This window comes from Syngnathoides biaculeatus, chromosome 23, assembly GCF_019802595.1.
Source record: "Syngnathoides biaculeatus isolate LvHL_M chromosome 23, ASM1980259v1, whole genome shotgun sequence".
In the NCBI taxonomy this organism is placed as follows: Eukaryota; Metazoa; Chordata; class Actinopteri; order Syngnathiformes; family Syngnathidae; genus Syngnathoides; species Syngnathoides biaculeatus.
This window is the reverse complement of record NC_084662.1, coordinates 4,659,187-4,683,472: the sequence shown is the minus strand read 5'-3', so window position 1 is coordinate 4,683,472 and position 24,286 is coordinate 4,659,187. Positions and strand designations below refer to the sequence as shown.

General features: G+C 41.3%; 1 protein-coding gene across 1 annotated transcript in view; it reads left to right on the top strand.

Annotated features, from left to right (window-relative positions):
* Positions 1-24,286, top strand: part of cnih3 (cornichon family AMPA receptor auxiliary protein 3) — a 114,543-nt gene that overhangs the window by 37,776 nt on the left and 52,481 nt on the right. Inside the window, exon 3 of the mRNA XM_061812528.1 lies at positions 5,922-5,969. Coding sequence (XP_061668512.1) covers positions 5,922-5,969 — 48 coding nt within the window. The remainder of the gene's footprint in view (positions 1-5,921; positions 5,970-24,286) is intronic.

The window sequence follows — 24,286 nt, the reverse complement described above, 5'->3', positions numbered from 1 at the left end:
AGTTGGACTCCGCAAAGACATCCCTTTGTCACCGATTCTATTCCTAGCTTTTATGGACAGCCCCAATGTGTTATTGTGAGTGCGGCTGTTTGTGTCAAAGTGCCCTGCGATTGCATGGCAACCAGTTCAGGGTGTAGCCCGCCTCCTGCCCGTTGAAGCATACGCATGACATTTGTGTGAATAAGCAGTGTAGAAAATGGATGGATGAATGGTGACAGCGAAAAAGGTCAAATTCAGGGCAGAAGTACCGTCAAAAACTTGTGCATATTAAATGGATCTGAAAGTCATTCTTTCCTGAATGAATCTATTTCTCCTGCCACATTTCTTTACATGAGACATCAAAGGCAAACTTTCTTCCCCTAAAATGACTTCTCCTTGTACTGTGAAGCACAGCAAGATACTTTTTATGCTCTTTTCCACCGCCACATCTTCGCTCACTCAGAAAAGAGGTAGAGTCCCATGCGATATTTCGGACGAGAAATAAGCAGTTGAAGACATGACTGCTTGTCGACACACCTACACACCTACACACACACACACACACATTCTGTATAAAGCAATGTTTTAATCACTTCATAGTATGTAAAACTGTCTGAACTTTACTTACCATAGATACATCCTAACTCATAGGTGGGGCCAGGAATTAATCCGGATCCTTGGAACTGTGAGGCCAACGCTTTCTAGCTGACCCACCGTGCCACCATGTATATATATAGACTCGGGTCAGAACTCAGTATCTGCGAGCAACAGTATGGTTTCATGCCTAGAAAGAGTACCACAGTTGCATTATTTGCCTTGTAGATGCTAATTGAAAAGTACAGAAGGAGCTACGTTGTGTCTTTGTGGACCTAGAGAAAGCCTATGACAGAGTACCAGGAGAGGAACTGTAGTACTGCATGCGAAAATCTAGTGTGGGGGAGAAATATGTTAGAATAGTACAGGACATGTATGAGGGCAGCAGAACAGTGGTGTTATAGAGGAAGGTGCATGAGATAGGCTTGGATGGAAAAAGATGACACGCTTTGCCGACCCCGAAGGGGACAAGACAAGAGACAAAGACGAGAGAGAGAGAGAGAGAGGGCAAATGTTTTTCTCTCTGTCCCTATGCATGAATTGATGGGGTTTTTTTTGGGAAGAGGGGGAGTAGTGCTGTTCGAAATGTTGGTGGATGTGTGTGGACTCCCATTTAACAATAGCTTGAATGTGAATGGTTACCCCTGAACACAGCCACATCACATTTATAAGAGGGAGAGCATCTTTCCATGACCAGATTTATCTTTATTTAACCATTATTTAATCAGTAAAAGACCAGTTGTTACAGAACATCCTTTTACAATGGTGACCAGACCAAGAAGGCAGCAAGTTCCTCTCCAAGTCAATCACACTTCAATAATATTTCCATTGTTTTCTTATGTACCCTCAAAATGATCAAAGCAATAAATCTGGTTGTACAAATTGCACGTTGACGATAGGAAAAAAATTAAAATGGTTTATTTTGGTTGGATTATTTTACATCACAAAAATCCCGCCTATTTGAACAGGGGTATGTAGACTTTGTTTTTTATATCCACTGCCGTCTTGTTTCTGTCTTTGTCTTCTTTTCTTGCTGAGCATATTGTGCTGATAAAGGACTGGAAACAAAATATTGTAAGACCATTTCTTTGGCAAATATTTTAGATCACGTGAAATTGTTTGTGCATATTTTATTGAGCTCATTACTTAGTTATTATTTGAAATTTACTACTTTCTTACCCTAGTATTAATTGAGTCATATGCTAACTAACAGTACTCTTATGTAAATACAATATTTGGCTACTCTACCCACCTCTTATCTAAGTTTACAAGGACTAGCAAAACAATGACGTACATCTGGACAAAAGACAATCAGATGGTGAGATCTGATTTGCTGATTAAAAAAAAGAAAAGCATGGCTAACAAGACCAAGTGGAGGCAAAGGGTGCAACGTTCCTTGCTCCTCGCTCCTTAAAACATTCAACATGCCCTAGAAGTTGTTCTCATACTGCCATATTAAGAAGTGTCTCAAAGGTCTTTAACACGCATGGAGGCAAAGATAGCGAGCATCGAGGAGTTTCATTGGGCTATCTTTAATAGATACTTTTCAGTGACATCATGCCGAGGACGTTTTTTGTTTACAACACCATCTTGGACGGCAAGATCCTGTCTAATTATCATGGCGGACTTGTCGTCGTTGAACTTTAACTCAACAGTTTCATCAGATATTGTACAACAGTTGGACAGTTATCACAAACAACGATATACAGAAAAGATATAACCAATCCCCCCACCACCACCACCACCAACATACATATGTACAGAACATGTACCTACCAGAAATGAAATGGTTTCTGCATAGTTGAGAGTACATGGTGGGCGCCCAGTTATCCCTCTTCATGGTAGATACCCATCTGTCGCACCTTTCTTTTTTGGCTGGGAAGCGTTAAAAATGTATGCTGTAATGTTTTGGCCACGATTATCATTTGATCTTTTATCTATTTTTATCTTTTATCACACATGAACCAGATGTGATTGAGGCCTTTGTGCTGGACTGAGGAATAAAGAAATAAGCCACATGTGAAACTCGAGAGAATGTGGGAAATGAGCAAGGCAGTGCTACTGACGAGTGATGCCTTGCTACGCCTCTCACATCACTTGGGCTTGCATGTAAATACACGAGCTAGGACCTAGGAAGTTTCAAGTATAGTAATGAGGAGAAAATCCATGTAAGCACAAATAGGAGACGGGAAATAAAACACAAAATTCTAAATAACACAATACAAAAGCAAATTTAAAGGTATAAACAGACACTGACAAAGGTTTTGTAGAAAATTCTGTTGAGGATTAACCAGACACTAGTGAAAAATACGGGACTCCACTATGTCCTTTATGAGCAAAAGCTCTACAGATCCATAAATAAATACACTATATGAACATTGTAGCTTTAGAAAGACCGTGTTTTTATACAACTTGTCATTCACAAGGAAACCATCCTCCTGCCAGCAGTCAACCAATTGAGAAGCAGCAATTAGTCATCAAATAACCACAAGAACAACTATTCTGACACTGAGAAAAAATACTCACTTTATACACACACTGTTCTTTAGAACTAGCAATACTGGCAGGAAAAACCCAGAATGTGATGCTATGGGAATTTGTTTAATATTTGATGAACACGTTAAAAGCTTAAGTGAAATACCAGTTCCTGGAGTCAGCACTTTGGCGAGTGCTGATTTGTGCTTCTGAAGGTTTTACACGTTATACAATCTGAAAAGCAAACACATTATTAATAAAGCAGCACAATTTTTTTTTTTTTTTATGAAATTTTGTGAGCTTCTTGATGTCACAACTAACCATTGTTGTTATTCACTGGGTGTGAAGTTAAGAGCTCTCACATCACTTGATGTGAAGTCCCCACAAGTCTTCATGTTTCCAAAACTTATAGAACTGTTGGAAATACAAAACATTCCCTATTCACTTCCAGAAACAGTGTTTCATTTTATCAAATACTTTTGCTAGCAAATGTACTGCCTCTTTTTGTTCTTGTCTCACTGGGACAGAGCCTGACCAGCCAAAAGCCACAGCATAGGTCGGCCGCCTCAATAATTGAGGCATGGAATGTTCTGCTGCTGGTTGTGGGAGTTAAAACTGTTCATGAAAGAGGACTTTGCCAGACGTTTTCAGCATATCCTCACAATAGGTCTGGGTCTGTTTGGCCTGATTGACATCCTCCTTCACCCACGGGAGCCAGCAGACCACCAGGTGGTGATCAGCTCCCATGCAGACATAAGTGTGATGACACAACCACAGAGTCATTTGTCAAACTGCAGTCTACACTGCAAAGTTCCAAGTACACATGGGCACCCTTACTCTTTGACATGGTGTTTTACATGGATAATACATGAGAACCATAGAAGTGCAATACGACCACTCGGGTTCAGATTGGAGGTGAGGCCATTGCTCACACTTACACATTTCCAGGTCTCAGTGGAAGGACTGCCTATGTCATCATTGAAGTGAAGAATGAGGTCCTCCAGTGCAGAATTGCCTTCCAACACCACTTTCAAGAACTTCAAAAAAGCTAGGCTGTAGCGGTTGTTTGATGCATAGGCAGCACCCATTGTCCACCCAAAAGCGGGTAAAAGCTATTCTCGTCTATTGGGGAACTCCGATGTACAGGCACTGAGCCGGGGACAATAAGAAAGCCCACAACTGGTCACCATCTCTCACCAGGGGTAATTCAGGAGAAGAATCTAACGCCTCTCGAGATGTGTGGTTCTTGTGACAAAGGCATGTGTAAAGGTGAGGCCGACTGCATCTTGCTGAAACGCGCACACCAGCTCAGATTCATTCCCTGTCAGAGCAGTGATGTCAATAAATGTAAAATTCTAGATACATGGATCAGACTGCCAAGGTTTCTGACCCACTTTGCCTCACCTATGTGTGGTAAGTCTATGAGGACACATGGTACATTTTTGGGCGGTGCCCTGTCAAGAACATTAGGTGCAGTCACAGCCACCATCAGCTCTCCATCCAGTACCACTTCCAGGCCCTGGGTGATCTACATGCGGGTCAGTGAAAGGTTGACTTATTGTGATCATCTTGAGCATTCTTGAGTCATGCTTTGACTGGAGCCTCACTTGTAAGCAGTTCTGCCTGACCCTCAAAGACCTGTTAGTCAGCCTACAAAAAGTCCACCTCCACTCCCGGGCTCCCTAGCTGCATAAAAATGCCTGTCCACACCATACAATCAGTAAGACTCAAACTTGTAACATGGCCAAGACCAAAGATCTGTCCAAAGACACCAGAGACAAAATTGTACAACTCCACACAACTGGAAAGGGCTACGGAGAAATTACCAAGCAGCTTGGTGAAAAAAGGTCCACTGTTGGAGCAATCATTCGAAAATGGAAGAAGCTAAATATGACGGTCAATCTCAATCAGAGTGGAGCCCCATGCAAGATATTACCTCGCGGGGTCTCAATGATCCTTGGAGAGGTGAGGAATCAGCCCAGGACTACACGACATGACTTGTTCAATGACCTGAAAAGAACTGAGATGACCGTTTCCAAGGTGACTGTTGGTAATACACTAACACTTCAAGCTTTGAAATCATACATGGCACGGGAGATTCTCCTGCTTAAACCAGCACATGTCAAGGCCCGTCTTCGGTTTGCCATTGACCATATGGATGATACAGAGGAGTCATGGGAGAAAGTTTTGTGGTCAGAAGAGACCAAATTGGAACTTTTTGGTCATAATTCCACCAACTGTGTTTGGAGGAAGACGAATGATGAGTTCCATCCCAAGAACACCATCCGTACTGTGAAGCATTGGGGTGGTAGCAGCATTCTTTGGGGGTGTTTTTCTGCTCACGATACAGGACGACTGAACTAATTTCATTTAGAGAAGATCTGTGGGGAAAAGTGGGGCAGAATCCCTCCTGCAGTGTGTACAAACCTGGTGAACAACTACAGGAAAGGTTTGACCTCTGTAATTGCAAACAAAGGCTACTGTACCAAATTCTCGGGTGTTGAAATACTTATTTGCAGCTGTATCACAAAAATAAATTGTTAAAAAAATCATACATGGCGATTTTTCTTTTTAGATTATCTCTCTCGGAGTGGAAATGCACCAATGATGAAAATTTCAGACCTCTCCATGATTTCTAAGCGGGAGAACTTGCAATATAGCAGGGAGTTCAAATATTTCTTTTCATTGGGATGCGAAAATCCATACAATCTTCTGATTTTCAATCTCATAATAGTCTTACACAATGAAAAAAATTTAATGTAATTCTGTTTCATCATGAAACAGATGTCACATAATGCAAAACAGCCACCGTGTTTTATAAATGTACGTACTCTAAGTGACCTCATTATTATCCATGCTTCATTGTCTTACAGAGGGAGAGACTGCGAAACATTGAGAGAATCTGCAACCTGCTGAGAAAGGTGAGCAGCTTTCAGCCTTCTGATGGCTCAACATATTTGGTTTGATTGTTTTGAGTTACATTAAGGATGGTCTCGATTTATTTTTGCTAATTCCATTACCATTAGAGTTTAGGAGTTAACGGTGAGTCGTGGGACTCTTTAATCCTTCATGAATGCATCGTGACGCTTCCTCTGTCATGTTAGACTTGCATTAAGGCAAAACAGAGAGTGAAAGTTGAAGCACTGTGCAGAGTCATCGAGAGCGAGCATTCGCGTGTGCATGTTGAAACAAATCTGATTCCATAACAGTTTGCCTTGAGCATGCATTCCAAGGATAAAATAAAGCCTCCTCCCAGCTTTAATGTGACAAGCTTTAGTATTTTGCCGTACATATCTATCTATCTATCTATCTATCTATCTATCTATCTATCTATCTATCTATCTATCTATCTATCTATCTATCTATCTATCTATCTATCTATCTATCTATCTATCTATCTATCTATCTATCTATCTATCTATCTATCTATCTATCTATCTATCTATCTATTAGATGTGTACCTGGTTTCCCCAAGTATTTTTCCATCAGCTGGTTTAGGAGCAGAATGGGGGCAGCAGTGGTGCACTTGTAGGACTACAGCGTTTTCAAATGTGTAAAATACAAATTTCACACAAAAGTAAAATTGGGTTTGCTGTTTAACAGGTTGATATTTCAGTTTGTTTCTGGTATTTTCCCTTTCAGTTTCACAATTGGGGTGACTGCAGTATCTTAAAAACAGTCACACATCACATTAAAAGATATGGTTAAACCATTTGTGGTTTTATTTTGTTAACTTTTGAAAACATGCTCCATTTTTCTCAATCATAACCTTTGGTGGAGAGAAAATGTGTGTGTGTGTGTGTGTGTGTGTGCGTGTGCGTGTGCGTGCGTGCATGTGCATGTGTGTCTGTGTGTAAGTGCATATGTCTATATCTACATACACACAAAGTTGACTATTTATATACATTTTTAGCTTATTGGCAGAATTCTTACCTAAATAAACTATCAGACATCAAACTACAGCAAACACACCCACGTTTATATAGCAAGATTTATTGTCAATTTCACACACCAACATGACTCCTACAGAGTAGCAAGACCACAGGACAATAATTAAAAAAAAATGAAATTGTGTCCTCTTTCTCACACAGACAAAGTAGTTCGACCATTTCTTGTCTTGTATGTCATAACTCTCATCTAACACAACACTGAAATACTCACATGATTGGAGGTCTGAGTGCAACCGTGAATCAGTCGACAACAGTATGGGGGGACAGTTGAATGTCTGATACCATTTGTTTAAGATTATTGTTTTTTTGTTGTTGTTTCACAAGATTTCAAGTACCGGTACATCTCTGAGGCATGTTTTCAATAAATTACCCTTCAATGCATGACTTTTTGGGCCTCCAATGTTCCAAGCCATTTGATATGATGCAAGCAATCGTCTCTGGATGCTTCATTATTAATTATTATTATTATGATTATTATTATTATTACACTCCATCTACTTTTCTGTGTGATTTTTCAAAGTGACTAACTTGTGACTGGGAAGTTTAGTCCCTTTTGGAAATTCCAGGTTGATGTTAGCGTGGAGTTAGCTGAAGTATAGATTTGAAGCTGTGAAATGCAATAGATTTCTGACAGAAAAGGCAGAGAGTGGCGTGCTGTTGCGCTCCCCCCCAAAAATAAATGGGTCCTCGCACTCTGGTTAAAAAGTCCTGTGTTCATCCGCATATTTTCGCTTTACTGTCCATTTTCCCCTCGCAATAGATACTTTTCATTGACGTCACGCTGACTACGTGTTTTTTGCGTACATCGCCATTTTGATCGGCAAGATCGTGTCTACATATCATGGCTAGCGATAAGTGTATATTGTAATGTTTTGGCTACGGTTATCGTTTGATCTTTTATCTTAAAAGTGCTTTGACAAACAAGCACTATAACCTGAGGTGATTGAGGCACTTGTGCTAGAGTGAGGATTAAAGAAAAAAAGCCACCTGTGAGACTTGAGAGCAAGTATTGTCTCGTTATTATTACATTGAGCTATAGTACTTCTACGCAAGTGTGGTTTTATTGTGATTGTGTCAACGTCAGCTGGGCGCGACGAGACAGGACGATAAGGAAGTGAGCTAGAGAGGTTGTTGAAGGGGGGAAGCGAAATGAATATTACCCACATTAAAAAGTACAGTTGGACTCACGTCTACATTATTCAATACCACGACAGCAAGATCATAACATGGTGTCAGAGTGACGGTAGTATAACTACGAAATCACCAAAACAAACAAAAAAAAACTAACGACAAACGGACAACAATGGAGGCGTATGTTCAGTGTTCAAAGACTGAAGATGGACTGGGACTCATCCAATTTACCAGATGCATGGCAGAGATTCAAGCAGGCAACACACCGAACTCATGTTCACAGGACCATGCAGAGCTGAAGAGGAAAAGTGCAGTTCCTCTTGCTGTGGATCGGAGATAAAGGACGGGATGTCAGCAATAAGTGGACATTGACCGGAGACGAAGATAAATTGCTAAAAACTTATTACGAAAAATTCTCTGATTACCTCACTCTGAAAACAAACCCCATATTTGCTTGATATAAGTTTCAGCGCGGTGGATCAGCTGGTAAAGCATTGGCCTCACAGTTCTGAGGTCCCTGGTTCAATCCCGAACCCACCTGTGTGGAGTTTGCATGTTCTCCCTGTGCCTGTGTAGCGCCTCTCTAGTGTAAAATACTTACTCTTACTCCAAAGTACGAAACTAATAAATTAACTCAATGTTAATTACTCTAAAGGTCTATTACAATTTTACTCTTTACTTGTGCATTTAATTCTCTCTCAAAAGTCTTTGAAATAATAGTTCCCCTTATGAGTTAATATTATCCTAATTTAAATAATCAACCTACCAAACAAACTAACTATTATTTTAACTGTCTTGCAAATAGTCAACTGATAAACCTGGTTATGTAACAAAAAGTGTGAACAGTTAATAACAAAATAAAGGATGGAAAAATCAAACATGTATACACAACAGTCAAATAAACAAAGTCAATTTAACAGGTACACAATGCACACATACTAAGGGCCCAAACAAATATGAATATAGCCGGCAAGCAAACAAAATTCAAACCTCAATGTCACTGCGGTGCTTCCCAAGGCAGGAGTGAAGAAAGGTGAAGGTGGTTTTTCCTCTCTCCTGCGTACTCATGGTCCTTGTCCCTTTTTCTTCCTTGACTAGCGCCCTTGTCCTCTCCTTCATGGTCCAAAACATAGGCCTTCCTAGGTAGCGTTAGCTGGTTGCTAGCGCCCAAGCCAAGTTCCATGTATGCACTTAGCCCCTGTGGTAGCGGCTAACTCCACTACGTTATGGGGTGATTTGAGTAGTCCACTCAAATGACACACTATCCCAGTTGAACTTTCAACAGTCCTTGTCAAACACATCAATCAACTTTTGATAAATCTCCACCGTTCACTTTCTTTGTCCTTTCGTTGCCCTCCAACCTTCCACTCCGTCTAGCCTTTTTTTCTCTCTCTTTTTCCCATGTCTCCTCAACACGTCACTTCCTGTCCTTCTTAAACAATGGTTACAATAAAATGACAAAAAAGTATTTCTTTATCACAAATGAATCAAACACCTTTAAATACAAATCCCTCCACAAGAAAATAAAGTCAGCACACACAGTTTAACAGATATTCCACCACATTGCATAAAGAAAACCTATAACCCAATTGCTACTCTATTATACTGAAATTTTATCTGTACCAACTTTTAAATGGGTTACACGTGGATGCTTTTTCTCCGGGCACTCCGGTTTCCTCCCACATCCCAAAAACATGCAACATTAATTGGACACGCTAAATTGCCCCCCTAGGTCTTATTGTGAGTGCAGCTCTTTGTCTCGATGTGCCCTGTGATTGACTGGCAACCAGTTCAGGGTGTACCCTGCCTGCTGCCTGTTGACAGCTGGGATAGGCTCCGGCACTCCCCGCAACCCTCATGAGGATAAGCGGCCAAAGAAAATGGATGGACGGAAGTTTCACGAGAAGGCGCACGGTAACTGTGAGTCATGTGAGCACTTTGTGACAGCACTCAAGCTGTTGGTTGAAGACTGTAACTACACAAACAGTGATGAGATGGTCAGATGGTCATGAGATTGCCGTTTCCATTGGCAAAAATATACCCCATTACCATTACAGATGCAGGTTTTCTTTGTATCTTTGTCCCAGAGGACAAGACATCTGACTTCCAAACCCAATTTGAAATGTGGACTCATCACAGCACAGCTCACTTTTCCACTTTGCGTCAATCCATCTCAGATGAGCTCAGGCCCAGAGAAGCCAGCGGCCTTTCTTGGTATTGTCGAAATATGGCTTTCACTTTGTATACAATTTTTAGTTTTATGTGTAGATGTAGTTATGAAAGGAGTTTCTGATTTCCAAAACACATGTGGCCATATCTTTTAAGCAAAGATGCTGGTTTTTAATGTCGTGCAACCTGAAGGATTGATGGTCACAGCCATTCAATATTGGTTTTCAATCTTGTTGCTAAAGGGCAGATATTGCTCCAGAGCCTCTGAATCTTTTGATGATATGATAGATCTGGGGTCACCAACGCGGTGCCCGCGGGCAAATGGTAGCCTGCGAGGACCATATAAGGCGCCTGCGAGCTATGTTCTAAAAATACCATAGGCCACAAATTGTTACTATTATTTGTGCTTTAAATTCTGAATCTGACTTGCTTACGTGAATGAAAATGTTAAAATACCTGTAATGTCATTTGCTAAAATAAATTAAAACAAAATATTTTATGTATGTGTAATGAACTGAGTCTGAAATTTGCCGTCAACAGGTCACGTAGCGCTTCATGCGATCGGTGCTCACGAAATAGCCCTCAGCCTCAAAAATGTTGCTGAGCCCTGTTATAGATTGTAGATTAGGGGGTGGAAACCTATGGCTCGCGAGCCATACCTGGCTCTTTTGGTGGTTGTATATGACTCGCGGAGCCCTCATAACGACATACTGTATATGTGATTTCTGTCGTGCAGAGAAGGTTTGTCCTAGTGGGGTTGCCGTAGTTCTTGCATGGTAGTCGATGTTCACAGGCTCAGAAGGGTCTAACACCAATCATGTTGGAACAACTAAATATGGAAATGCTTTTGACAAAGGTCGCTCAAAGAAAAAAATATGAGGAGAACTGAAGTTTTCAACAAGAATGGACAGCCTTTTTGGAGAGGGAGCGTTCTACTGTGTGTTTAAATCCACAGATGGGGAGTTTAGCAAAGCATTCATACTCAATGTTGCCAATAAACATTTTGCCAACTTCACATAAAGACAAGATAATCAAACAAATAAAAGACATGGCTTTGTCGGCAAGAACTGTTCACCGTCGCACCAGTATGATGGCAAATCAAATTTAATTAAGTTCATGATGAACGGATGGAAGTGTCAACGCTTGCGTGAAGCTTAATCTGACGATGTATGAACTCCAACGCCATCAGCAAAACTGTGCAGTACTAGCTGTCGCTTTAATGATAAGAAGTACTTTTGTCATCATTTGTGAGCAACAGGGTAACAATGTTATTTATTTAATTCAGAGACATATTGTACTCTAAAAGTGTTGGTCTTGAATAAATGCGCAAATACACTTGTACTTAGTTTTTAAAATACTGTATGGCTGTTTTCAAATTACATTTTAAAATATTTGGCCTTTATGGCTCTCTCGGTCAAAAATGTTCCCGACCCTTGTCGTAGATGATGAAATTCCTTGATTACTTCCAATAGTACAATGTTTCTGTTTAAACATTAAATATCGTCTTTGTCGTGTATTTCATAGAATATAGAAAAGGATTGAAATCGTTGTTTTCTTCTTTTATGTTTTATTTCTGTCGTACCAGGCCAGCACTGACTGTCGGAGAAAAAATTCCTTGTGTGTTGTTACATACTTGGCCATTTAATCTGATTCTGAATCTTCTGGATAAACTAGAGTTAACAGAAACAGCAATTGTGGCCTAGTAGTCCTCATGAGACAAAGAGGTCTGAAAATTGGTAGCTTACATATGCAATGTTGATAGTACTCGAGGGAAGAATGCTGCTAATCACATCACGCTAAAAGCTGTAATTGTTCAATTGTTATTGATGATTACTTTGGAGCAACATTACTTTTCTGTTTACATGAAATATGCTGTACTTTCAATTAATGTCTGCACTTTTTTTCTTTAAAAAATGCAGCTCAAAGACACTTTCAAGCCTAACAAAACAGAAATTTTCAGTGCAGGAGGTATTTAAACGTCTTAGAAATGCAAAGTTTCTTCAATGCATGAGGTGACTGAAGTGCCCCCAAGTGATTATTTTCCTGTTCAGGCATTAAGTGCAAACAGTTCACAGAGTATATTTTCATTCTGTTCTGTGAATGACTGAGGCTGTGAAACAGAAGGTTCGACAATACGATGAGAGTTTCCCCTCTTTTATCCCTTTAGTGAACTCTTCAGCTCACTCCAACTTGCTGAGTCACAGTACATTGGTCAGGATTAGTATGGATAAAAGCTTTTTTCCCCCATATATGCGAGCAAAGACACATCAATTCATCCATTTTCTGAGCCACTTATCCCATACCTGTCAACTTGTACGTTTTTCCTGTATTTTAAACATTTTTTGATCATTTCAAATTTTGTACGCTGTATAACAACTTTTGTACGGGAAAAAAATGTAAAAAAAAAGAAGTATGTTTTTTGTAAGACCGATCTCATCTTACCCATTTCTAATGCATTTCCGTATATTTTAAAGTCAGGCATTTGTGTTGTAATTGAAGAATCAACCAGTTATAATCGTGAAAATAAGCATGGAAGGACCGCCAAGTAGGAAGAGAAGAACTCAAGGTTCAGGTCAACACCAAAAAGAGGTGAATAATAGGCTGGATGGATTAAATCATCATCAAAAGGCCCTCATTCTGCGTTCTGTATAAAAAGGAAGCGAAAGTTGCTGCTAGTAGATTTTACGATCTTAAGAGCCATTTTAAAACTGACGGACACGTGGAAAATGTAGCGAAAAGTAAATCACACGTCTTATTGACCAAGCACTTCGTCTCTACTGCTGCTCCAGTGCCATCCCACAAAGTTACAAATGCAGAAATTTTCTTCTGCCATTTTCTTCCATAGCACAATACTGTATCTTGTTTATGGTTGCTCACAACTTCTCTAACTTAATGAAATCTATGTTCCCGGATTCACAAACAGCTAAGGTAAAGATTTTCATATATATCCTAATTTCTTACTAACATTCATGGCATGAAGTCAATGATGGTCTGATTGCCATTGCTATAAAATTATTTGAATTATTTTATTATTCATTTCAATTTTTCCCATTATTTTATTTTATTAAAATGATTTTGTTTTCATTTAATGTAAATATTTCCTCCTAGTAATAAATAAAAAATATTTTATTTCAAGTCCTGGACATTGCAGTCTGTTTAATTGCAAAAAAAAAAGGCAAACAAATACAATTATTAACTGTGGTGCTATATATATATATATATATATATATATATATATATATATATATATATATAGAGAGAGAGAGAGAGAGAGAGAGAGAGAGAGGAGAGAGAGAGAGAGAGAAAGAGAGAGAGATTAAAATCTTATAGATAGAATAATATATGACTATGCCGGAATTTATAATGTGGTTAAAGTTATTATTATCATAACAGTGTATTGTGTATACGTGTATGTGTGTATGTATGTGTATTTTTTTTCAGGAGTTTGCTTATCGGAGGATGAAAGCAACGATGATCATAAAGCAGAGCCTAGCACACGACTACACACACCATGTCATTGAACACTGCAGAACTCAGCCCTTTACCCTCATGATTGACAAAAGCAATGACCGTAGTACCAAAAGAGACTGGTTATATTGGCTCACTTTTTTGATGGGGATAACATGAAAACCCGACTCCTTGATTTACCGGAGTTGCCATCAGGTACAGCGTCAGCAATCTTTGGTGTTATTGATGAACTGTTCCAAGAAAAAGACATCTGCTAGTGACAATTGTAACACTATAGTTGGAAAGAAAAACTCTGTTCTCTCAAGAATCATAGAAAATAATGAGGCTGTGTTTAGCATTGGATGCATTTGCCACCTTGGCAATCTCTGTGTAAAAAGTGGACTGAAGACACTGCCAGTGAATGTGGATGAATTGCAGATGGATATCTTTTACTTTTTTAAGAACAGCTCAAAACGAATGGAGGATTTTAAGGAGTTTCAGGACTTAACAAACACTGAGCATGAACAAATCTTCAACCATTGCCCAACACGATGCCTATCTCTGCAAAAAGTGGTAGAAAGAACTCAAACACAATTTGAGGCTCTCAAAAGTTACTTTGACAGTCACGCAGGTGTTGAAAGGCCAGGAAAAGTCAAATCAATCAACGATGGGCTACAGGACCCTTTCATTCTCCTCACACTCCACTTCCTCAGCTTCATCTTACCTCATATCAATTTATTCAATGTACTCTTCCAAACAGAAGAATGCAAGATTGGTGATGTAATCCCAGAAATGGAACAGCTGCTAAAGAAATTGTTGGTAAAATGTGTACACACGGAGCATGTGAAATCTGCTGACACCTTGACAGAAGTGAACTTTACCAACAGATGCCTACAGCATGAAGATAGCAGACTTGCACTTTGTTCGAGTACTAGGGCTCTCTTCAAAGACGATTATGATGAAAGCAACCTAAGCATCACACCAGTATAGAAAGCGATCTTCTTTTCTTCCGTGTGTTCTTTCTATAAGGCTGTTGTGACCAAAATGATCAGTAAATTCTCATTTCAAAATGCTGTTCTCGGTGGTTTAGTGGTGTTGGACTCAAGAAAGGATTTGGATTACAGCCACATTGTGAGGTTGGCTGACAGGTTTGCATCACTCCTGGAACAGGAGGAATTAGAGGACGAGTAGGAAGATTACCAGCTGCTACCTGATGCTCTCATCCCTCAGAAAAGCCAAGATGGAAGACCAATTAACCCAGAGTCTTTTGGCTACACATATTTCAATTAAAAAGTGCATTTGGGCAAGATCGCTTTCCATTGATGAAAGAGGTTTACGAAGTTCTGCTCTGCCTTCCTCACTCTTGCCGACAGTGAGAGAGTTTTCAGTCATGTGATGAAAATACATACAGAGTATTGGAAAACAATGGGAACTGATACTCTGACATCTTTGTTGCAAATTCAACTAAATTGTGACAGTTTCTGTGGCAGAGTAAAACCATCTTTAAAACAGATGAAGTCTGCGAAATCCTACACTGCTATTTATAATAACACTAAATTTACTGCACGTGGGGAAAGAACTAAGAAAGAAGTTATTTGGTAAATAAAATAACTTGTTTAAACAAATTATCTTTATTTTTATTCGACATAGTCTATCTTGCTTGGAGTAAATATGTGCCGTGTTGTGTTTCTAAGGTTTATTTTTGCTTAATAAGGGGAAAAATCATTAATAAGGTTGACAGGTATGTTATGCTTCATTCAAGGGTCACATGATTCCTGGAGCCTATCCTAGCTATCTTCGGGCAGAAGGAGTACACCCTGACTTGGTTGCCAGCCAGTTGCAGGGGATGTACAAACAAACAACCATTTGCACTTACATTCACACCAACAGGCAATTTAGAGTCTTCATTTAACCTACCATTCATTTTTTTTTAGATGTGGGAGGAAACATTTTGAGTTGCGGGCCACATTGGGTTCTAAAATTTGACTGAGGGGTCGGGCCAGGACCTCGTAGCATAGTATACACACCCAAATTAATGTACAACCCATTTTACTAACAGTGCGCACTGAGGAATGTTAATTTCAAATGTGCAAAATACCGTTCACCCAGGTAATGTGTTTTTCTCAACGAATAAGCAAGATGCGCAATTTGCACAATTTGGCACAATACTGGGAGGATAAAACGTAAATACATTAAAATAGCACACAATACATTTCAAATGAAAACTCAAAGTTAAAGAAATCAACATTTATTGCAAAAGGATGTCACTTTCAATATTCGAAACACATTACTCGACAAAATTGTCTCATTAATTTCTGCTCTGTTCATTTTTTTTTTCGCTGCTGTGCATAAATGTGCACTACATGAAAAGACGGACTTTCAAACATTCCATTCCATATATTTTATTTCTCATAACACCGTAGAAAAACTCACCAATTTGAGTGGGAACAATGCAGCTGGTCTCCTTTATTTGCCAGTGCATCAAAGTCTGAAGTTACTTTTGTTGTGGCAATTCCCAGGATAGGTCTGAGGTCTTTGTCCGTTAATTTGGATCTTTGACGGGCTTTGTTGATGTTCATAACGCTGAAAGTCTGTTCAAACACATAAGTCGAGCCAAACAATACCGGCATCTTCTGTGCCATCTTGTGGAAGTTTGGAATCATGGATTCGTTTAGTGAAGCGTAAAAGTCATTCAGATTAAGAGACTTTGAATGCCAGCATAAAACTCGCCGTGGTACTTGACTCTGGAATTGCAGTTTGTCAGTGAAAAAAATTCTACTGAGTCTGTAAATAGGGCACCATCCTCCGTGTAGTGGCTGCCTGTTCTTGTATTGATGCGCATAGTTTGTTTGGTTCGTTCCAAAGTAACGGATGATATTGTACTCTTTAAAAACTTCTACAGTTTCTTGGTATGTGACACACACACACAGCCATTTGAATTTTTTTTTTCTTTTCATTAAATGCTCAGCACTCACTGTCCACCTTTCTTTTCTTTGGTACACTCATTTTTATAGAAGGGCTCAAATGACAACAGAATAATAAGAGTGAAATAAAGAATACACTACACTCTAACAAAGGTACCCCAACGTTCAGTGCGTGATCTATTGGGGAAACGCTGGCATTGCAAGGACAAGATGAAATGAATGATTGATACATGATTTACATTTATTTAAAGTGGATTACTTCAGCGGGCTGTATTGTATATCTCCTCTAACCAGTCAACCATGATGCAGATGGCAAACTCAGTTACATTTAAAAGCAAGCAGAAATTGGAACGTGACATTTTTTTGGTCTCACTGTAGTTGTCAGGAACAGATCACAGGGATCGACCTAAAATGCACAACTCAGGAGATGAGGTACAGTTTTGGGAGTGTTTTAATTCAGTTCAAGGTCGATACAAAGGCAAGCAGTCCAGACAGGCCGAAGTGTCATAATCACAAGGGCAAAGAGGAGAGTTCATTAACGAGGCAGGGATTGGCACACAAGAGATCAGAGACATGAACAAGGAACTGCGGGAACTTGACATCAAAATAGAAGGATGTGGGAAAGGACAAGCTAAAACACACAGAAATGTATGTAAAACGTAATCAGCGTATACGAGGTGGAAGTGGAAAGCCTACACCAAGGAGTAGGTGCGCACGAGGCAGGGAAAATGACAGTAGTGAGTGAAGTTCTCTTGTTTTTTCATAAAGCAGCAGCGATGCTGACGACAGGATCATCAGGAGAAGTATTGGTACAAATGTGAATGTTATTCATTAGATGTTGAGTCATGTGGCTCGAAGCAATGATCCATCACGGCAACCATTCAAGTGACATAATTAAAACTTTTACAATGTTTTTGTTGAATAAAATTCTTGGTTTGCATGCTTTTCCTCTCTTTAACTTTTTAGTTAAATGCCCTCACTGGGTCAAAGATGACCAAACTGGTGATTGATTCTCAATGGGTTGTCCTAATTTTATGGCGTTTACATTTTTAACTTTTTGTCAGTACTCTAATTAATTTACTGTTTCTTTAATCCTTAATCTAAATTCATAAATATTTTGATTTCACATATCCCACTTTCTTTGCTTCAGACTGTGCCTGGCCAAACTGCCTGCTTTGAGAAAAGCTTCAAGAGCTGTTTTAATGTTGTTGGAGTCATAATGGCCGGCTCGTGAACAATGTTAACTGAAGACATGGAAATAATTCCAATGAAAGGTGCTACCATCTTATTCATCTGAACTTCATTACATTTTGAATGAACGGGAAATCCTTTTTTTAGTTATCTTTGTCATGAGTTGAGAGGAGCAGGACCCATGAGCAGGCAAAGGCAGATGTAGTGTGATGAACAGTTTATTGATGATGGTTAAGGATCTGATCCAGGAAGTGTTGGCATGCAGCGTAGTGGATGAAACACGCAGCTGGGTTGTTGTCAGGACTGACATGGGACTGGAATACCAGGGAGTACTGAAAATGAGTAGACAGAAGAGTTACCAAAGGAACAAGGAAGAGTGGAGCTTACTTGGGTCTGGTGGGCAGTAGTATCACGAGGAGAGACTGCAATACTTTGTTAATTGAACTTATGGAAGACGCACGGTCAAATCGCGGTGGTGATTGCTGATTGAGAACAGGTGCTGAAAGAGAGAGTGGAGGGGGAGAGAGAGAGAGAGAGAGGGAGAGCACAAGCATACGGCAGGGAAGTACATGACAGTACCCCCTTCCTCGGATGCATCTGTGAGTCCTGCCAGGCTTCCAAGAATGCGCCTTATAGAAGTTTACCAGGAGAGACGGATCAAGGATGAGCTCTGGGAGATCCAAGAACGTTCCACTGGTGCATACGTCACCCAGTGGACAAGGACCCCCTAACTCCTCGGCCTCACATCAAGGATGTGTGACACTGTGAAGGCTGGATGGTTTTGGGTCACCTGGCTTGGAGCTTGGCCAGAGGGCTCACGGCGCATGTGGAGACAGGCTTCAGCAAGGAGGCGTGAAAGGTTGGGTGGATCTTAAGGGAGATGGGAAGCTTCAACTGGATGGACGTAGGGTTGAGGGCTAGGGCGTGTGTTTATGGGACTCTGTTTGGAGTTGGAGGTCAAGACAAGACAAGAGAGCCGGGAGCTGCGAGCGAACAACCAGTTCAACACCGCATGGATGTCTTTCCATACACCTTGTGGCGTCTGGAAATTATCCTTGGCAGCAGGAACCACCACCCCCTGTTCCTGTTCCCTGAACAATGGGGGTTGGTAAACATAATAAGCCATTAATTAACCGGTTGTGGAGCTGGTGAAGGAATTGTGGGCGTACTCAATACACAGAAGGAACGTACTCCATGAAAAACGGTGGTTGGCAGCCACACAGTGGAGGGCAGATTCAAGGGTCTGGTTCGCCCACTCGGTCAGGGCATTTGTTTGCGGGTGATAACCTGATGACAAATTGGCTGCTGCACCCACCAACTTGGAGAACTCCTTCCAGCTTGCGACAAGAATTGGGGACCTCAGTGAAAGACAAGTGGGAATGCCATTGAGTTTCAACAGCTGTGACACTAGGAGGTTGGCGGTTGCCAGGTCAGAGGGGAGTTCCGGGAGTGGCACATAATGGACACATTTAGAAAAGCAATCGATTACTGTGAGAATGACAGTGTTACCTTCAGAGGGAAGAAGGCCGATGACAAACTCCATGGCGATGTGAGACCACGGAGGATTTAGAATCAGCAAAAAGGGTGCAGCAGACCGGCGAGGGCTTCCTTCAGGCACAGACAGTGGCGAATTAACTCTTGGGTGTCACTAATAAGGCTGGGCCACCAGAAGTGTTGCTGGAGGAATTGGGTTGTACAGATGATCCCAGGCTGACAGGTTAGTTTTGAGCTGTTGGCCCATTGCAAATATGGGACGGCAAGCAGTCAGGGGGCCTGGTCTTGGGGTCAGGTTGGGTCTTTTGGGACTCCTTGACAATCTGACGACCAGTAGTTCCGCTAGGAGAGGCTGCAATATAATGGCGTTGAACTTAGATAAGAGGCAGGATAAGAGGCAAGCTTAAATAGTGGTGGTGATAGCTGATTGAGAACAAGTGCTGAAAGAGAGAGGGGAGGGGGAAAAGAGAGCATAATCATATAGCAGGGTGTCATGCTCCTGGATTCCAGCCAGGGCTAGGCGTGGCCAGCTAATCTGAAGGTGCACACCTGCGCCTCATGAGCACTGATTAGACCCAGTACATATAGGACCCGGGAGACGACAGATACTCCGCTAGATCGTTGCTCTTCATGCCTCGTTCCCGCACTCCTGCTTTCTCGACTTCTGACCTCCGTGCATCGACCCACGCCTGTTCATTGACCACCCTCGTAAGCCCATTCGTACTGGTACTACGGATTGTTTGGATTGTCTACCTGATCTCAGACCTCGGACCGAATAAAGGTTTCCTCTGTACTGTCTGCTGTCTCTGGAGTCGTGCATTTGGGTCCACCCTTGAGCCCCGCATCGTGACACAAGGCAGTACTTGACATTGTTTTTTTTTTATTGCTTCCCAATAAACCTCTTTCTTTGGGCCTACACCTTTCCAAACAGTTTTTGGGGCTCTTTCTCATATGGAATTGTTGAGCAAAATGTGTTCCTGTTGACACTGTTTATTTCCAGGATGGGCAACTGCCTCCTGTCTGAACAAAGTACCCGTGGGTGCTTTGCTGCAGGGATGAAAAGACTAATTAAGGAAAGTGGGTTATTTAAAGGATCATTAAAATGATTTAATATGACCTTGAGCTGAAATAAGTGGTTGATATAACTACACTGTGTCTGAGTAAAAGGCTAACCCCAAAATATAGTTTTTTTTTGTTTACAATTTACCTACAATATCATTATAAGATTCATACATACCTTTAAATCTGAACACCACGCTCAAGAGTGCATACAATGTCTTCGGGGAATGACGCACAACAGCTACCATACCTCAAAACTACATATCAGTGAGACAGGTGCAAAGATGAAATCAGCTTCCAATGAAAGATGGTTTGTGAGAGATATCAAGCAGTCTGTCTGCCTCTCGTTGCTGCTACATTCTCTCTCTAGCTTCCTCTCTCTCTCTGTCTCTCTCTGTCTGTCTCTCTCTCTCACTCTCTCTCTCTCTCTCTCTCTCTCTCTCTCTCTCTCTCTCACTCTGTCAGAAGCCTATACAGAAAGCAGAATTACACTTTCGGCTGTGACGATATCAGCCTCGCCTGTCACTTATCACAGTACACAAAACATCTTGACAACATGCTGCATTACTAAGTTGCCGAAAAGAATAGGTTTAAAAACAAAAAGAATGTTGATGTCCACTTTATAATCTGAAGTAAATGACTGATTCTTTTGTTTTCTGACATTACTCAGTGTGTGTAGGTTATCTGACAGACATAACTGAGGCTATCCGAAACTCTTCATTCATGTCTTGGATGCTTGTCCTTCACTAGTTTGATTTCTTCTTTTATGCATTTTTATCATTTTCCCAGCTGCTCATGATGTTTGTGGCTGTCAACAATATGTTTACAACTGTAAAGAGTTGGGTGTTCACTTTATTACCTAAGGTAAATGACACCAAAGAGGTGTTTTTCAACAATTACACACTTTGTGTAGGCAATTTTTCCAGACATTCCTAGGGCTGTCTGTCACGTGCCATCGGTGCGGGGGTGGACCCAAATGCAGGACTCCGAGACAACTGCATATTGTCCAGTGGGTTTTATTCCAGAAGTAGTATTCGCACCCGGTAAGACAAAGCAAACTCAATGAACTGGCAAATGCCCATGAGGATAATTAACATGCTGAATGCGCAACAGCTATGACGAGTGCTACAAGTGGTAACCCCAACCTTAACACAAAGTGGTGACCAAGTCACGCCCCTCCTGGCAGTGATCCAGTCTTGCCCATGACACTCTCAAAATCATTTTATTGACTGGGAGCACCGATCCAATATTTTCTACTCATCTAAACATTTGTGAAATTCCGGAAACAAAAATTTCTCAAAAGCTTCTCAATGAAGGCAAGCCACAAACAAGTGACGTAACTAAAGATGACTGAACTGGGCTATCGTAAAGATATTACAGTTGGTGCCTGTCCCTCAAGCACCCTGGCTGCGATCCACTTTGAGGTGACTATACAACCTCAGACCATAATACAATTACCCTTTTTGGATAGAAAAGGCCCATAATGTAATAATTGGCCAATAACGTAATAAAAGTCCTGGACCCCAAATATAAGATTTTTGGCCAGTAAAAAGACATGTCAAACTAATTTTTGCCAGAGGCCAAATTGTAGTTACGGGTTCCCTCAGAGGGCTGTTATGACTGTGAAACCATAAAAATCTTCAATCACCTCATCATAATTACACGTGAAATTTATGAAAAAGTTTTGAAATCAGAAATCAAGGGCAATGGGTTTTTCAACTATTGTTGATGGGAACACAAAAATGCTTGCAATATCTCAACGTTATTATTTATGATGTGACAATTTGAAATTTTGTTCCAGATTTGAACAAAAATCATGGAAGTTCATAGACATGATTTGCCTTCGCGGGCCACATAAATCATGTGACAGGCCAGATCCGGTCCTTGGGCCTTAGGTTTGACTCCTCTGTAATTGGTTGCTACATGATTGGCCAGGTAAAATGTGACCTCTACTGTAGTTTCCTAAGATCACACATTTTTTTGCAGAATACTCTCTCCATCACTATCCATCCCTCACCCTTCCTCCATGTATTTTATGTTTAGCTTGGTGGTTAGCATAATCTCTAATAGTTGTGCTGCTCCTTTCCCTTTCAAAGTATTTCCAACTGTACCATTAAAACCAGATGTATACTGTCATGGCGGTGCCGGCCCTGTTATGGCTGTGCTGGTTCCCAATGCGGCGTGCTCCTATCAGCAGATTACTGACACCAGTGTCTCATCTATGTTATTACATCACACGTATTTATAGCCACGTGTGCGGTCTGGTCTTTGCCAGATTGTTAATCCCATGGCACGTTCCCGCAACTCCTTGTTTCTGCTCTTGCTATTCCGTGTACCGAACCCCAACCAGTTATTGACCTTCCTCTTACGCCTGCCGAATCTATTACTGCTGCCTTCGTGGACTGCTTACTGGTATTTGGACTTTGGATCGAATAAAGATCCTTTCCAAACTCTTACTAAGCCTCGTGAGTTGTGCATTTGGGTTCAGCAGCGAGTTCTGGCCATTACAGTATACCAAACATTCAGAATGTCATTTTTATTCTGTCTGACATGAAATCAGACTAAACTGTCACGACCCATCGAGATGAAGGGAGGACCCAAATGCAGGACTGGGGGGACACAGAGGTAATTCGGGAAAAAGATTTATTGTTCCAAGGTTGGGGATCAGGCAGGCAGTCAGGTGCAGCAGCGGCAGTCAGGACGTCGGGCGTAGAGAGCAGGTCCACGGGCAGGCAGGAGTCGGTACACGGGAGATCGATCAAAGGAGGCAGGAGTGTCAAAGGAGTCAGACTTACGGGGTCGGTCGGAGAACAGGCGGAGGTCGGTACACCAGGGTTGACGATCAAGAGTACGGAAGTGCAGGAACGGGGCATGAGTTGCGACGATCTGGTGAAGACCAGTCGTCCCCTGGGTCCTATAAATACCGGGGTGAATCAGCAAAGATGAGCCGCAGATGTGCGTCTCCCAATCAGCGTGGCCGCCCGGGCACCTGCACAGCCAGGGCTGGACCGGCAGGACCATGACATAAACATTTCATGTTTTAGGTGAAATTGTCATGCTCCTGGCATCCAGCCCGGGCTGGTAGCAGCCAGCTAATCAGAAGGCGCACACCTGCGCCTCATGAACACTGATGACACCCAGTACATATAGGACCTGTGGGACCTCTAGTCCTTCGCCAGATTGTTGCCTTTGATGCCTCGTTCCCGCACTCCCGTTTGCCTGACGTATACCTTCTGTGTACCGACCCACGCCTGTCCCCTGACCAACCTCGTAAGCCTGCCGCTGCTGTTACCTCTGCTTGTTTGGACTGACTTACTGATTACCGACCTTGGAACCAATAAATGCTTCCTCTGTACTGCTTGCCTCTGGAGTCGTGCATTTGGGTCTGCCCTCGAGTCTCGTTCGTGACAGAAATCAGATTACCAGAAATAATTCTATTCAGAAAGTACCAGAATAATCAGACAGATTTTTGGGGACAATTTTCCCCAATTTACATTTTTGCTTTGGAACCATTTCTTTTGGACTATACTACTTGAGTCAAACAGTAAATATCATTCCACAAGCTTCCGACATTAGTTGACAAGAATTTTGGCACATTCCTCTTGACCGCTCCGATTGGCTGCCAACCAGTTCAGGGTGTACTGTGCCACCTGTCCAATGACAGCTGGGATTTGGTCCAGCACTCCCGTGACCCTCGGATTCGGATGAGCAGCTCAAAAAATGGATGGATGGATTCCTCTTGACCGTATTGGTTTAACTGAGCCAAGTTTGTAGCTCATCTTGCTCGGACATACCAATTTTGTTGTGCCCATAAATTTTCAATCGGGGTGACACTGGCACTAAGCAAATCAAACCATTTGGGTAATAATAATA